The sequence below is a fragment of the Eublepharis macularius genome, chromosome 2 (genome assembly GCF_028583425.1).
Source record: "Eublepharis macularius isolate TG4126 chromosome 2, MPM_Emac_v1.0, whole genome shotgun sequence".
Taxonomy (NCBI): Eukaryota; Metazoa; Chordata; class Lepidosauria; order Squamata; family Eublepharidae; genus Eublepharis; species Eublepharis macularius.
In genome coordinates this window covers 29,658,861-29,672,804 of record NC_072791.1, presented here as the reverse complement: position 1 = coordinate 29,672,804, position 13,944 = coordinate 29,658,861, and the positions used below count along the sequence as shown (strand labels likewise).

At 45.3% G+C, this 13,944-nt stretch overlaps 1 protein-coding gene across 1 annotated transcript in view; it reads right to left on the bottom strand.

Annotated features, from left to right (window-relative positions):
- The window catches only part of SYNE3 (spectrin repeat containing nuclear envelope family member 3), a 99,695-nt gene that overhangs the window by 24,866 nt on the left and 60,885 nt on the right, over positions 1-13,944 (bottom strand). The window contains exons 10-15 of the mRNA XM_054972210.1: positions 12,430-12,612; positions 12,091-12,234; positions 10,662-10,796; positions 7,070-7,231; positions 5,391-5,554; positions 2,806-2,923 (exon numbers count right to left, since the gene is read on the bottom strand). Of these exons, the coding sequence (XP_054828185.1) occupies positions 2,806-2,923; positions 5,391-5,554; positions 7,070-7,231; positions 10,662-10,796; positions 12,091-12,234; positions 12,430-12,612 (906 nt within the window). The remainder of the gene's footprint in view (positions 1-2,805; positions 2,924-5,390; positions 5,555-7,069; positions 7,232-10,661; positions 10,797-12,090; positions 12,235-12,429; positions 12,613-13,944) is intronic.

The window sequence follows — 13,944 nt, the reverse complement described above, 5'->3', positions numbered from 1 at the left end:
GTTACGTTTTGGTGTGCAGGGTTACACTGGTTCTGTGAGAACCCCTTATAGTTGTTATTATTATTATTATTATTATTAGTATTATTATTATATTTCAATTTATATACCGCCCATCCCCAGGGGCTCTGGGCGGTGAACAGTTAAAATCGATAAAAACAAGAACTAAAATCAATATACAAAAAATAAAACAAATTAACAAAGTGCAGTGGTAGGGAGAACCCTCCCCCACCCCAAAGGTGGGAGGCCGACATGGCACCGCCCCCTTCAATCACCGAATGCCTGGCGGAACAGCTCTGTCTTACAGGCCCGGCGGAACGATAATATGTCCCGCTGGGCCCAGGTTTCCATTGACAGAGCGTTCCACCAGGCTGGGGCCAGGACTGAAAAGGCCCTGGCCCTGGTTGAAGTGAGGCGGGCTTCCTTAGTTATGGCTAAACAGTGAGTACACAATACTAGATTCCCAGCATCTGGGCAAAGTAACAAATGCAGGCGCCTGGAGTCTCCAAGGTTGTCTCTAGCTCGGAGATGCATAGTTCTGTGAGATAACAGGGGGGCCCATCCTGTCTGGAGGAATAGCAGTTATAATATGGAAAGAATATGGCTAAGGAGAGAATACAGCAGGTTAGCAATAGACATTCAGTACACTGTGGCCTCAGGGCCGTAACAATCACGGCAGGGCTGTACACAGTCATGACATTTCCACTGATTCCCCCTTCCCATTGCAGACTCCTCTCAGGTCCTCTATCCACCACCAGGAGCAGCATTTCATGAAGATCATTGGGCTGCTGTGGGAAGAGGGAGGAATAGAAGTTCCATTCTGCCACTGGGAAATTTAAGTGGGATCTAACCCCATGATTTCCATACCATCAGAAACATGTTGTAGTACAATGTTTCCTAAACTGTGTGATGGAATGCACCAGCGTGCCAACAGGAAGGCCGAAGCAGGCTTTATAGAACGCAGCTGCCATTGTGGATGCTTCACTTAACTTACACCCACCAGAGCTGGGAGGCTCCGTGGAGAATTGATTTCCCTTTGCTCTACTACAAACAGATTGTAGCATAATCGTAAGGGAGGGAAAAAGAACACACCAGGTCTCCCTGACGTTGCTAGGTGCAGGAGAATCCATGAAGTATCTCCATAGCACAGGAAGCCTATTATTACGGTGCATCTTGATATGGGCTTGTGGTGGTCAGCCACTTTCGTTATATCTGCATTCAGCTGGGACTGACCATGGATTGAAAATACATCCTGATTGTGAAATCACCTCTGAGAGATTCTTTGCTAGACCAGATTGTGCTGAGAGAGACCGAGGGTAGGTTTCTGGAAGGTACAGCAGAGAAAGTAAGACCAGTTTTAAGGAGCAAGGAAAAAGGGATGTTTCAGTATTAGAAACATACTGGATCTAAAACCAGACTTTGTTCCCAAGGTGTCTGTAACACTGACATTCTACTGGCTAGCAATCTACACCTGCTGTGAATATGGCCCTCTGCTTTCCATTAAATAGTTTGATAGCCGAACATAGAGTTGTAAACCACAGAAAACACACTTGGAATGAAAACAAGGCCCCAGTTTTTTTAAAAAAATCAAGATCTGCATCATAATCAGGATTTAATTTGAGCTGGGGCTCACCAGGGTTCCCCCCCAGCACCTGTAGGCTCTGCTCTGGAGTCCCTTCTTGATTCCAGAGGTCACTCCTGGAGCATGTAAAGTCACACAGTAAAATTGAGAAGGCCTCTTGCCATCAGCAGAGTATGTTTCTTTTCTTACTGACTGAGTGCTGCTCACCAAAATACAATAAAAGGGCAGGCCTTCTGGGTCAGACAGGGCAGCTGTGAGACCATAACAAGCTGCTCATGAACAGCTGAACTGCTCAATGGAAAGTTGGATCCCTGCTTGTAAGTGATAAGCAGACCACAGGAAAACTCAGTGGGTGACTGAGCACCCCCCGTCTATTCAGATTTTCAGGAGGCTGGCCAAAGTACTTTGTTCTGCCTAGCAGATTGATCCACATGGCCAACAATTGCAGTTGTTTTTATAACTCTTTAACAATCTCTTTGTTGTATTGTCGAAGGCTTTCACGGCCGGAGAACGATGGGTGTTGTGGGTTTTCCGGGCTGTATTGCCGTGGTCTTGGCATTGTAGTTCCTGACGTTTCACCAGCAGCTGTGGCTGGCATCTTCAGAGGTGTAGCACCCACCAAAAGACAGAGATCTCTCAGTGAGAGATCTCTGTCTTTTGGTGCTACACCTCTGAAGATGCCAGCCACAGCTGCTGGTGAAACGTCAGGAACTACAATGCCAAGACCACGGCAATACAGCCCGGAAAACCCACAACAACCAATCTCTTTGTTGATTATGGTATTGGCTTTCAATGTCTATTCACTTTGGTTTTAAGATGTTTTAAAAACACTCTGCACATGTTGGGAAGCATTGTTGACAGCCAGTTTGGAGTAGTAGTTAAGAGCAGCAGGACTCTAATCTGGAGAACTGGGCTTGATTCCCCACTCCTCCACTTGAAGCCAGCTGGGTGACCTTGGGTCAGTCACAGCTCTCTCAGAGCTCTCTCAGCCCCACCCACCTCACAGGGTGATTGTCTTGAGGATTATAATAATAACACACTTTGTAAACCGCTCTGAGTGGGTGTTAAAGTTGCCCTGAAAGGCAGTATATAAATTGAATATTGTTGTTGTTACCATTATGATCCTAGTCTTCAGAGACTCATGCCATATTCCAGGCAGCTCACCAGTCTTGTCTGAAATATAAAGTTGCAGCAAAAAAACCCAAACTCAGGTTTTCCCCCCTTACCTGAAAATGCTCAGGCTCATCCCCTGAGTGAAAAGCAAATCCTCCCGCTGTCGTCTGGCCTGAAAAGGTCTTTCCTGCATCTATCATCACCCAGTTCGGAGGCGTTTTTTTAAGAAGACTTGAAGATAGCCAGAATCAGGAGAAAAGAAGACATAAAACTATCGTAAATACACTGTTTTTCTATTTCATTCTACGTCAACAACCAGAAACAGATTCAAGATCTCAATTCATCTGTGCTGGACTGTATGTGAGAATGTGTCAAATATTTATTTGGTCGAATGAGGTCAAAACTGCCCCTGCCCCCAAATAAAGAAACAACAGAGAACAGGTTACAAAGTGTTACAAAACTATACTCTCCCGTCAAAAATGCAAATGCGAAAGAGAACATGTGATAGAACAGGTAAACACATGCAGAACTTCCTCCACAGCAGTTTGGCTGTCTGTCTCAGTCTACACCTGAACAGAAATGAATGCATACAAAAGACATGTAGTTGCCTTATACAGAGTCAAACCACTAATCTATCAAGGTCAGTATTGTCCACTCTGACTGGCAGCAACTCTCCAAGGTCTTGGGCTGACATCTTTTCCATTATCTGCTAGCAAATCCTTTTAACTGGAGATGCCAGAGACTGACCTTGGGACCTTCTGCCACCCTTTGGGGAACACAGTCGCTTCCTTAGAGAGGTCAGTGAACTTCCGGTATCCTGTATGAAGCCTATATCCTTTTTACTGGCAATAAAAGTTATCCATATCAGTGTGGAAACAAATGTGAGAAAAGACTATTCCTATGGAAGTCCATGCATTTCAAATGGGGATATATGAAAACAAATCCTGAAAATCTAAATTCGTACTGCAACTGTAGATACTGAAAATACGGAATCCCTTACTCGCAAGTTTTAGATTTCAGTGGGGATTCCAGCCTTATTTGGGCCGAAATACACATTACATGTAACACGAGTCGAGGCATAGTTGCCCAACATGACTCTCAGCCAAATATTTATGTGAGGAATAACCTTTACAAATCTCACCATGACTCTGTGCAGCTCCAAACGCTGTGGAAAGGAGGGGCTTCAGGCTCCGCCTCCATGGCTGTTTCCACATGAATGTGTGACTGAGAGTCAGACACCCGTAAGCCAACTTGTGTCACACACATCAAATTCATTTTGGCCCTCAGTCCCTCACACACAAATGGCGCCACCTTACTGAAACTGTAAGAACTGCTCTAGGATCTAGGAAGTGAAACTCGGAGACCTTCCCTTCTTCTGGAGGAAAGAGGGTGGTGGGAGATTTGGTTGAATCTGCCAGTTTTCCCAAATGGACTGCCCGAGATGGGGGGTTTAGTCTGGATCCAGAATAAATTGGCAGTTTCCATCGATTCACCCCCCCTGCTGCTGACCCTCCTCATTTAATTTTGCGGGGCCCCGTTTCCAGGAAAGTTCAACTCCATTGATTTTCCTGACGTTTGTCTCCATTGTAGTTCCTGACGTTTCGCTGCTGGCGAAACGTCAGGAACTACAATGCCAAGACCACGGCAATACAGCCCGGAAAACCCCCAACAACCATCCATTGATTTAGTCTGGATCCAACCCTTCATCTCACCTCATGGTCAGCTCTGAGAGTGTCTCTATGATTCTTCCAAAGAACTGAAACACCAAAAACTCAAATCATACTCCAGCATTAGCTCAGCAGCATTTAGGGGGTGAGGAGAGAGCTGAAAAAGATACTGTGACAAGGGGAAAGGGGTTCCTGCCAGTGGATTTTGCTCACTTTTCCTGGAAGTGGTGTTGCTGTTTAAGGCCATTTTTAATGGATTGTTACTTTCCAGGGGATTGTTCTAACAGAGAGTTTGTAGCTGTGATTAGGAAATGGCTACAACCTGCGGCTGGTTTCCCAAGTGATGAGGAAACCTGACAGACTGGGAAGGCGGGGATGGATTTCCTCGCCAGCTGCACCTAGTGAAAGAGCTAGTTGGAAGGGGAAAGTGTGGGCAAGACAGGAAACTTATAGGAGCCAGGAAAGTTAAGAATAAAGGAAATGAGGCAAAAGGTCACAGTCCCAGAATCCCTCAGTGATTCACCAGGACTTAGGGGCATTATCTTCTAGGAGGACCTAGAAGAAACCCTTCAGATCATGAGGCCACAGAGCTGAAGCAAAAAAGAAAAAAGAAGCGTTCAAACATATGAGAAGAGAAATCCATTTTCACTCAGGAAAAGAAAAGGAGCTACGAAAAAGGATTTGTTTCGGATCCACAGATGTTTGAGGGAATAAAAGTTGTTTATGACTGGGTCTGTTTCTTCTAGTGATGTCTATAAACAGTTATTCATCGCTGGAACTGTTGCTATACCATCCTATAATTACTGCTTTGGCTACTTCCAATGTCACAGGGCTATTATAAAGCACTGCGATATAAATGCAGGCAGAAGTGCCAGGCCCAAATCTGGAAATGCTGCTGCGAAGTAGGAGAAGGCAACAGAACCTCACCTTCTCCGGCTGCAGTCTTCCCGCCCCCTTTACCTGCCCTCCTCTCCAGCCAGCTCTGGGACACAACTAGGAAAGGCCTAGTCAGAACCTGCGCCACTGCTTACCCGGACATCATGTCTGTGAGCCACTTCCAAGATCCCTTCAGCTTCTTCAGGTCAGTCTGGACACAGGCCGCCCCCTCCGGAGAGGAATTTTCCTCAACCAGCTGCCCATGGGCCTCAGTGAGGTGCAACTGGATCTCTTTTTCTGCAAACTCAGCTTGCAGCCTCTGAAATTCCAGATTGGGGGGGGGAGGGGCTGTGTTAGTGTGTTGTGGCAAAAAGAAACAAGAGCCTTGCGTGCATTTTCCACATTATGCATTTGTTTATTCTACATGAAGCTGTTGTGTGCTACAGCATAGCCACCTTCAGCTGCATCTCTCTCCCTGTCCTCGACATGACAAAATGCCATTTGCTAACTGGTTGCAACATTAATTTGTCCTCATCATCCCCAAGAGATGAAATTAATAGAGCTTTTTTTGTGTTTTCATTCTTTTGGAAACAGCTCGCTCACAGTGAGGAATGTTTCGGCTGATTCCTGTGGTTTGACTGCACTGCAGGGGGATAAGACGAAAGGCCTTTTGGGTAATACCCATGACGCTCACGACATTCTATTCAATTATGTTATGAACAAAATGTGATAACCTTCAAGTGCCCAGTCTCAGAATATATTTATTTGCTGTATTTGTACATCTTTATTAACTTATCTCATTAATTTCAATGGGACTTATGGCTTATACGCAGGATAACATAAATACTCTTATAGTATCTATATCATCTAATCTATTTTTTCCTTATTGATAGAAGACCACCACCCTCCACCAGAGAAATTCTCTAGATCAGGGTCTCTGTCTTCAATCAGGAAGAAACAGAGATTGTGTGGATACTATTAGAGTATTTAAATTATATTATGCATAAGTGGGAGTTTTGTAACTGAAATTTTAAAACTGTACACTTAAATATTAGATGTTTTAAATGTATGGAAGCGGGGAGAGAATGAGAGTAACTGGAAACTTTATTGTCTACTGACACCTTTTCTAACGTTGTCAGAATTGTGCTAGATCCTGAGGATTTTATTTATTTAATTAATTGCCTCTACATCCTTTCTTTGTTTCATCTTGGAACTCAAGAAGACATTTTGGGGGAGCTCCAAGGTGGTTTTCCATCCAGGCACTGTCCATACCTGTCTTGATCTAGGCTCAGCAAAGTGGCCACATCCTGTGCTTTCCAGCCGTATCCTGCAAATCCTACATAGTGCTGGGCTGCACAAGTCCCCATCTGCAACTATTTTTTAATTTTTATTTTACTTCATTCATATTCTGCCTTTCTCCCCGAAGAGGCTTCCAACATTCTCCTCTTCTCAATTTTATATTACAACAAGCTTGTCATGCAAATTAGGCTGAAAGAGAGTGACTGGTCACTCAATAAGCTTCCATGGCAGAGTGGGGATTTGAACCTTACTTACTTATTTCATTTGGACCACACCTTCCTCCCCAACGAGGGACCCAAAGTGGCTTACACTGTTCTCCTTGCCTCCCTTTTATCTTCACAACAACCATGTGAGGTAGGTTAGGCTGAGAGTATGTGGCTAGTCCAAGACCACCAGGAATGTTTTGTGGCAGTGCAGGGATTTGAGCCTGGGTCTCCAAGACCTTGGTCTGACACTAACTGGTACACCATGCTGGCTCCCTCTCTCTCACTGCCCAGTTCACCAATGGTGCAACAGATGATAAAACGTTTGTCACCTCCAAATCAGAAGCTCTGTTGTTCATCTTCCACCCCTCTTTGGCATCCCGGTAGGATTCCAGTTTCTGCCGGGTCACTGTAAGCCACTGTTGCAGCTCGAGTAATTTGTCATTGAACGTCCAGTGCTCCTGCACGTGCAGCTTACTCTGGGCAGTCATGGTCTGAAAACAGCACCCGAAGAGACCCAACAACATCAGAAGCAGAACACAAGCAAATAACAGTTTTAAAACTTTGGCATCAGCAATGAATGCTACAATAGCCTACATCCCAAAAGCTGTAAACGGCCACATCGGCCCATGCAAAATTTGGAACAAAATCCATGTACTATATTTTATCAGATCTCAAACACAGCAACCCTCTTACTGTTCAGGCGTCAAAATACACCTTATGAGTTGTGAAAGATGTTGAGACTAGGAGCTGTCGTCTCTGAGCTTAGGTAAGATACAGATCACGTAAATAGGATATTGCCCTATCTAATGCCTGAGACTGAATCAGACCATCAGTCCCTCATGGTCAGTACTGACAACTCTGATTGGCAGTGACTCTCTAGGGTCTCAGGGTGAGGCCTTTCACATCACTTATTTGAGATGACCTAAAATGAGTTGGCAGGACTCAATGAAGGAAGCCACATCCACCAGTTTGTAAGATCTGAGCAAGGCCGTTAATGGGAGCATGTTTTGGAGGTCTTTGATTCATAAAATTGCCATCGGTCAAAGGTGACTTGATGGCATATAACACAAAGAGACACAGACACGCCGCCTGGTCCTTTTCACAGGAGATGCCAGAAATTGAATCTGGGATCTTCTACATGCCAAGCAGGTACTCCACCACTAAGCCATGGTCCTTCCCCATGCACAAAAGTGGCTAAAAAGCAGCCAAAAAAAATCCGAATGCAGGTTTTAACAGAAAATGGGAAACTCTTTTACTAGCCCTCCCTTCTCCAAAACCTTGCATATATAAATCTGGCCACATGGGGGCGCTTTATGAATGAAAATGGATAGCCCAAGCATGTAGTTCTGTTTCATGCATTTTATGAAGTAGGTTGCAGACTAGAAAGGAGAAACTTGTAAAAAAAAATCCCAATAAATAAAAAAACGCATTCCTTATGTGCAGCATACCTGGCTTTTTCATTTCTTAGAACCAAAGAGTAATGCCAGTCTTCATCTGTCTTTTATGACTGCATACTCATCCCCGATAAAATATCACACTACAGCTGCATCCGAACAAGATCATTAGAGAGGCTGGCTTGTGCTCATACAGTGCAATGATGAGACAACTATATTGATCAAGCAGCAAATAAGCAGAACTGTGTATGGTGCACAGTGCTCAACAGTGAGTATAGCCCTGTGGCTCTTATGTGGTAACTCTCAATAGTGATCCACGTGGCAGAATACACAGGAATGCTCAGTTGTAACCCTACCCTGACCAAGCTGTGGGTTCACAGGGCACTTCAGCTAGAGTCCCCCAAGACAGAGAGCAGGTCTCAGGGACAGAGGAGAGTTCCTAACAACCAAGGTGACGGTCAGGCTATGCAGGACCTCGGAGAGTTCCCAGCGATGGCAGGTGTTGATCTGTAATAGGCCTTTTATCTGAGCCCTTTTTAGCCTCAAGCTGAAGTCCTGCAGCCCCAAGCAGATTCTGCAGGCTACTGTAAGCAGCCACAATCTGGGAAGCCATCAAAGGGCCTCGGACTGTGCCCTCAGCCCTTTGCAAAGGGGACCTCAAGGAGAACAAACAATTCGCTGCTGGCGAAACGTCAGGAACTACAATGCCAAGACCATGGCTATACAGCCCGGAAAATCCACAACAACCATAATTCTTGAGTGGCTCTTTTCAGACACTAAGCTATGAGTCATTTTTCTCACCACAGAGGCCTCTTGAGAAGTTCAGCCTCAGATCTGGTGCGTTTGAAAACTGTGAGATCTGCTGGGTAGATGATCCTGCCTTGGGCATAAGAGACTGAGAAATCACTAACGGAAAGGTGTCAGGGCTCTGTTACAGCCAGCACCTGCTTACAGTGACCCAGGAAGGAAAGAGAAACCAAAATTGCCTGTGTAAAGACCTATACCAGACAGTGGAAATTGAGAACATTATTAGTTGATGTCTACCAGAGACTTCTGTGCAGGTCTAGCTTTCCCTGCATGAGGCCTTTCTGCTTGCTAATGACAGCTGCACATTGCTTGCATTCTTGTCCTTCTGTACGGGCCACTGGTGGGATCTCCAATTCCAAGGTACTACTTCACACCTGTCACTGTCAGACCAGCGTGCAGCGCACATTCTTGAAAAGAGTTCTTCTCCCCCCACATACACACTGTGGCTCAATGGTAGAGCACGCTTAGCATGCAAAAGGTCCCCAGGTTAAGTCCCCAGCATCTCCACTTGAAAGGACGAGGTAGCCGGTGATGGGAAAGATGCTGGAGGCTCCCATTGCTAGTCAGATTAGACAAGGCTGGCTTTGGTAGACCAGTAGCCTGACTCAGAATAAGGCAGTGACGTGTTCATGTGCTCACAGTGGCGCCTTCAAAAAATATCCTGCCCAACAAAGACAACTGACGTTAATAGCAATCTAACTAGGCTACGAGGCTAGCATTAAATTTTTGGTGTAGTGGTTAAGAGCGTGGGACTCTAATCTGGAGAGCCGGGTTTGATTCCCCACTCCTCCACTTGAAGCCAGCTGGGTGAGCTTGGGTCACTCACAGCTTCTAGGAGCTCTCTCAGCTCCAGCCACCTCACAGGGTGATCGTTGTGAGGATAATAATGACATACTTTGTAAACTGCTCTGAGTGGGCATTAAGTTGTCCTGAAGGGCGGTATATAAATCGAATGTTACTATTATTATTATTATCTGTAGATTTGGGATAGCATGGCCCATCAAACTGAAATACTATGGCAAGTATGTTGCTGGTGTGTGTGTGTGTGTTTGAAGTGAGTTTATGACTTTATTCCCCACCAACAAACCACTTGAGGCCAAACCGATTCCTGGCACCGGGGCCATCCCTTTTTTGCTATCACAACCCTTCTTTCTGCCATAAAGTGTCTAGCACTAAGATCTTCTGCACAATAATACATAAAAGCACAACTGAGCCCTGAAGCAATGCAGACCAAAGCCACAGAAACACAAAGGCGGATTTTGAGCCTTCGGGCATCAGCCGCCTTTCAGCACTCAATGAAAATTTTCAGACCTAACCAAAAAATTGTCCTATTTAGGCAGCATTTGCTTGCTTTGGAGTAAGCTCCACTGAACTCATTTGGCCTTACTTCTAAGTAAACATGCATCATGCTGCTGTGAAGGGAATAATGCCAGAATGAGGTAATGCAGCAGGGCCCAAAGTGGAAAAGCCTACAGGGGTATCAGATCCACGAAAAAGCAGATCCGATGCCCACTTCCTTCTCTCTGCAGACATCGATTTTGCCTGTCCACGTTTTGGAATCCTGCGTAAGGGACTGGGTCCCTTTCATGAGAGGCCTGCATAAGTGACGGAGAGGTTTGCAGGGACAGGGAAAAGGGCTTCAACTGCCTTGCCTTCCAGCACCGGGGAAGGACAAAGCAAACTGCGTGGCTTGACAATCTTCCCCGGACCTCTGATTTACCTCCAGAGACCTCTTCAGCATTTGGCAGTCGGACAAAAGCTGCTTTATTTTACGCGTCTGAGCCGGGTCCAACGGAGGATGCTTTCCCAGTTCTTCCATTTGAACGGCACATTCGGCCATTTCTTCTTGGATGGTCTGTGGGAGGAAATGGCGTATTTCACAATGAGCCACACAGGACATCACACCCGACGACTGCGTAACAGCAAACCAAGACTTCCGAGATTGCAAGCAGCAGTTTTCCCCAGTCCCATCTCATCTGAAGGTCACGCCTGATGAAAGGCGGGGCATTACGTAAACAGAGCATTTTAGAAAACACACTTTATCATTTGGATTGGGGCTGCAGCGAGAGAGGATTGGGGTGGCTGTCAGCCTTTCCCCCCAGCCCCATGCCGCTGTCCTGATTTGGAGCTGCTGAATGCCCCACTGGGGTACATGTACCGGTACTCATATCGCATTGGTATGTTTCCAAAGAGCAGCTCCAGATCATGTTGCCTTCCGCTCCCTCTTCCGCCAGCCTAGCTCTGCTGACAGAAGAGACAGGAGGAATAAGGTTGTCTCCTCCTCTCTCCTCTCAGTGGGCTTCTGACCCATATTCTATTAGTCCACCCAGGTCTAGCAATCCTGGGGATCGGCTTTCCCGAGGTCGGAAAGAGCTGCTGGGAGAGGCTAATAAGGGGAAAATGCTTCTATGCACAGACTGCTGGATCCACTCCTAACTTCACAACAGCCCTGTGAGGGAGAGTACAAGATGCTGAGGGAGGGGGCAAGAATAGGTGACAGTTATTGCCTTCTTGTGCTTATAGAAGAGCATCCTGAGGTCATGTAGACAGGCACTGGAGAAAACAGAAAGCAGGGTTAAATGCACTTGGATCAAACGTCTTATGTCGTTATGAAAAGAGGTTTCAGTAAGAGACTGCAGTACATCCCAAACCCAACTTAGACAGCAAGATCCTCCGAGCAGGAACTTGGCCTTTATTCTGTAAAGGGCCATGGACAATGATGCAGCAATTACAAGAATGGACATAGCAAGCCAGGTCCCACCTCTTGGGCAGAGCTCCAGAGACATGATCCCAAGAAGACCTGGGACTGAGTTCTGTTCCCTCTACACTCCCGTTCTTTTCAGATGGGCTCCATTGCCAGGTGCTACTGCAAATGCCCAGAAGAAACTGTTGCATCCTAGGCAGAGGTCCAGAGAAACCAGTCCTACCACATTTGGCATTGAGCTCTGGTCCCTAGATTTATATTAGATTAAATTATTTTAAATTATTTAGATTGTGAGTTCTTTAGGGACAGAAATGCATGGGGAGGGAGAACTACTAGAAGCCACTCAGAGCCCAGGGGATACAGTGGGTTATAAATCACGTATAGAGAAAGCGATAACCTACCCTGATAGATGGTTTTTCCCTAAAGAGGAATTGCCGCCACTTACCTGTAGTCTCTGCAGCCGGGCTTCTTTACTCAACAGATCAGGCAACAGTTCCTTCTCAGCATCTAATCTGGCTTTGATATTGGACAGTTTCTTCTGCAAGGCTTCGAAGATGGCATCAAAGTCTAGATGCTGAGATACCAATGCCTAGCCAAAAGGAGAAAAAAATATAATGGCTTTCATAACAACCCTAACTATATGAATGGACTTCCCTAGGTTTGCATAGCCCAAACCCCCAATACAAACATCTGAGCAAATCAGCCTCTACGTAACAGAAGGCTTCTGTTCTGAACATCCGGAATTAATCCGCTGGCTTAGCGGTCGACTCTAGAAAATCCTCACCTGCAACCAGCTTTTCCTTTGAAGCAGCCCTTTGTGTATGCGCTCTCTTTCTTTGGTGGCATCAGCTGCCTCAGCCAAAAGAGACTTCGCCTTCTCATCGTCAAAGATATTGTTCAAGAAATCCTTTTTCAGCTGTAACATCAGGAGCTGTTCCTTAAAGCGGGAGCTATCAGCTAAAAAGGTCTGCAGAGAAGAACAAATCAGTGATTACAGGGAATTTTGAAATGTATTCCAGATAATCTTTGGGCAGGGGGTCTCTTGCAAGCTTATGGGGGTCCCTCACTGAGAAGATCAGTAATGACAGATCCAGAGGAGTTAGCCGTGTTAGTCTGTAGTTGCAAAATAGTAAAGAGTCCAGTAGCACCTTTAAGACTAACCAACTTATCAGTAGCATAAGCTTTCGAGAACCACAGCTCTGTCAGATACATGTAGAAAGTTGTGGTTCTCGAAAGCTTATGCTACAGATAAGTTGGTTAGTCTTAAAGGTGCTACTGGACTCTTTACAGTAATGACAGAGAAGCTTCCTTGAACATCAACTTGCCCACCTCGCCTCAAATTCCACACTAGTGGAGAAAAGTTGATTGCATTCTAAAATTCATGCTTCATTCAAAGCATCCACAGCAAAGTCTAACTGGTTTGGCCAATATTCCACAATAATTTAGTGCACATCCTACGGCCTGTCCCTAAACCCTCTACAGTTCACAATGGTTTTATGAAAGAGCGAAGGCAGACACACACAAAGCCCTTGAAGACCCTTGTAAGCCCTATGGCATTGTTTACAGAAATGTCCTTGATATTGATTGTGCTAATCTCACACTATGTAATCCGCCTTGAGTCTCAGTGAGAAGAGTGGACCATAAATGACATTAACAACAACAACAAAGGATTTCAGGACATTTTTAAAGTTTTATTTTAAATAGCATCTGAAGGATCAAGACCATCATGCAGGAGGGGGATACTATTTTCCCTCCGCAGTGTATTCAGGGCCTCCAGCAGCTCCCCAAGGCTGCTATTTGCTCCTTCAACAGAGGACAATTAAAAGCTTTTGGGTGAGGGGACTATTTGAGCACATGAAAATGCAACAGGGGAAGAGTAAAAGAAAAACCCTTTCTCCGTGTGTCACAGCCCTGTCTGACCGCCCCCCTTTGTTTACCAATAGCAAAATGCATCTGACGAAGAGAGCTGTGGTTCTCGAAAGCTTATGCTACAGTAAAGTTGGTTAGTCTTAAAGGTGCTACTGGACTCTTTACTATTTTGCTACTACAGACTAACACGGCTAACTCCTCAAAATACATTGGAGATCTATTTACAGCATCATTTACAGACACTGCAGCATTATGCAGGGATTGACCACCATCTGTCTTGTGTTGAATATGTGAAGTGAAGAGAGAGAAGTTGGAAAATCACTTATTTATTGTAATGAAGACTTGATGCGAAGAATAAAAACCACAGGGAAAAAATGTGTTTACTGAACTATGACTTTATTCCCCACAATGCCATTTGAGGCAGCGTTAC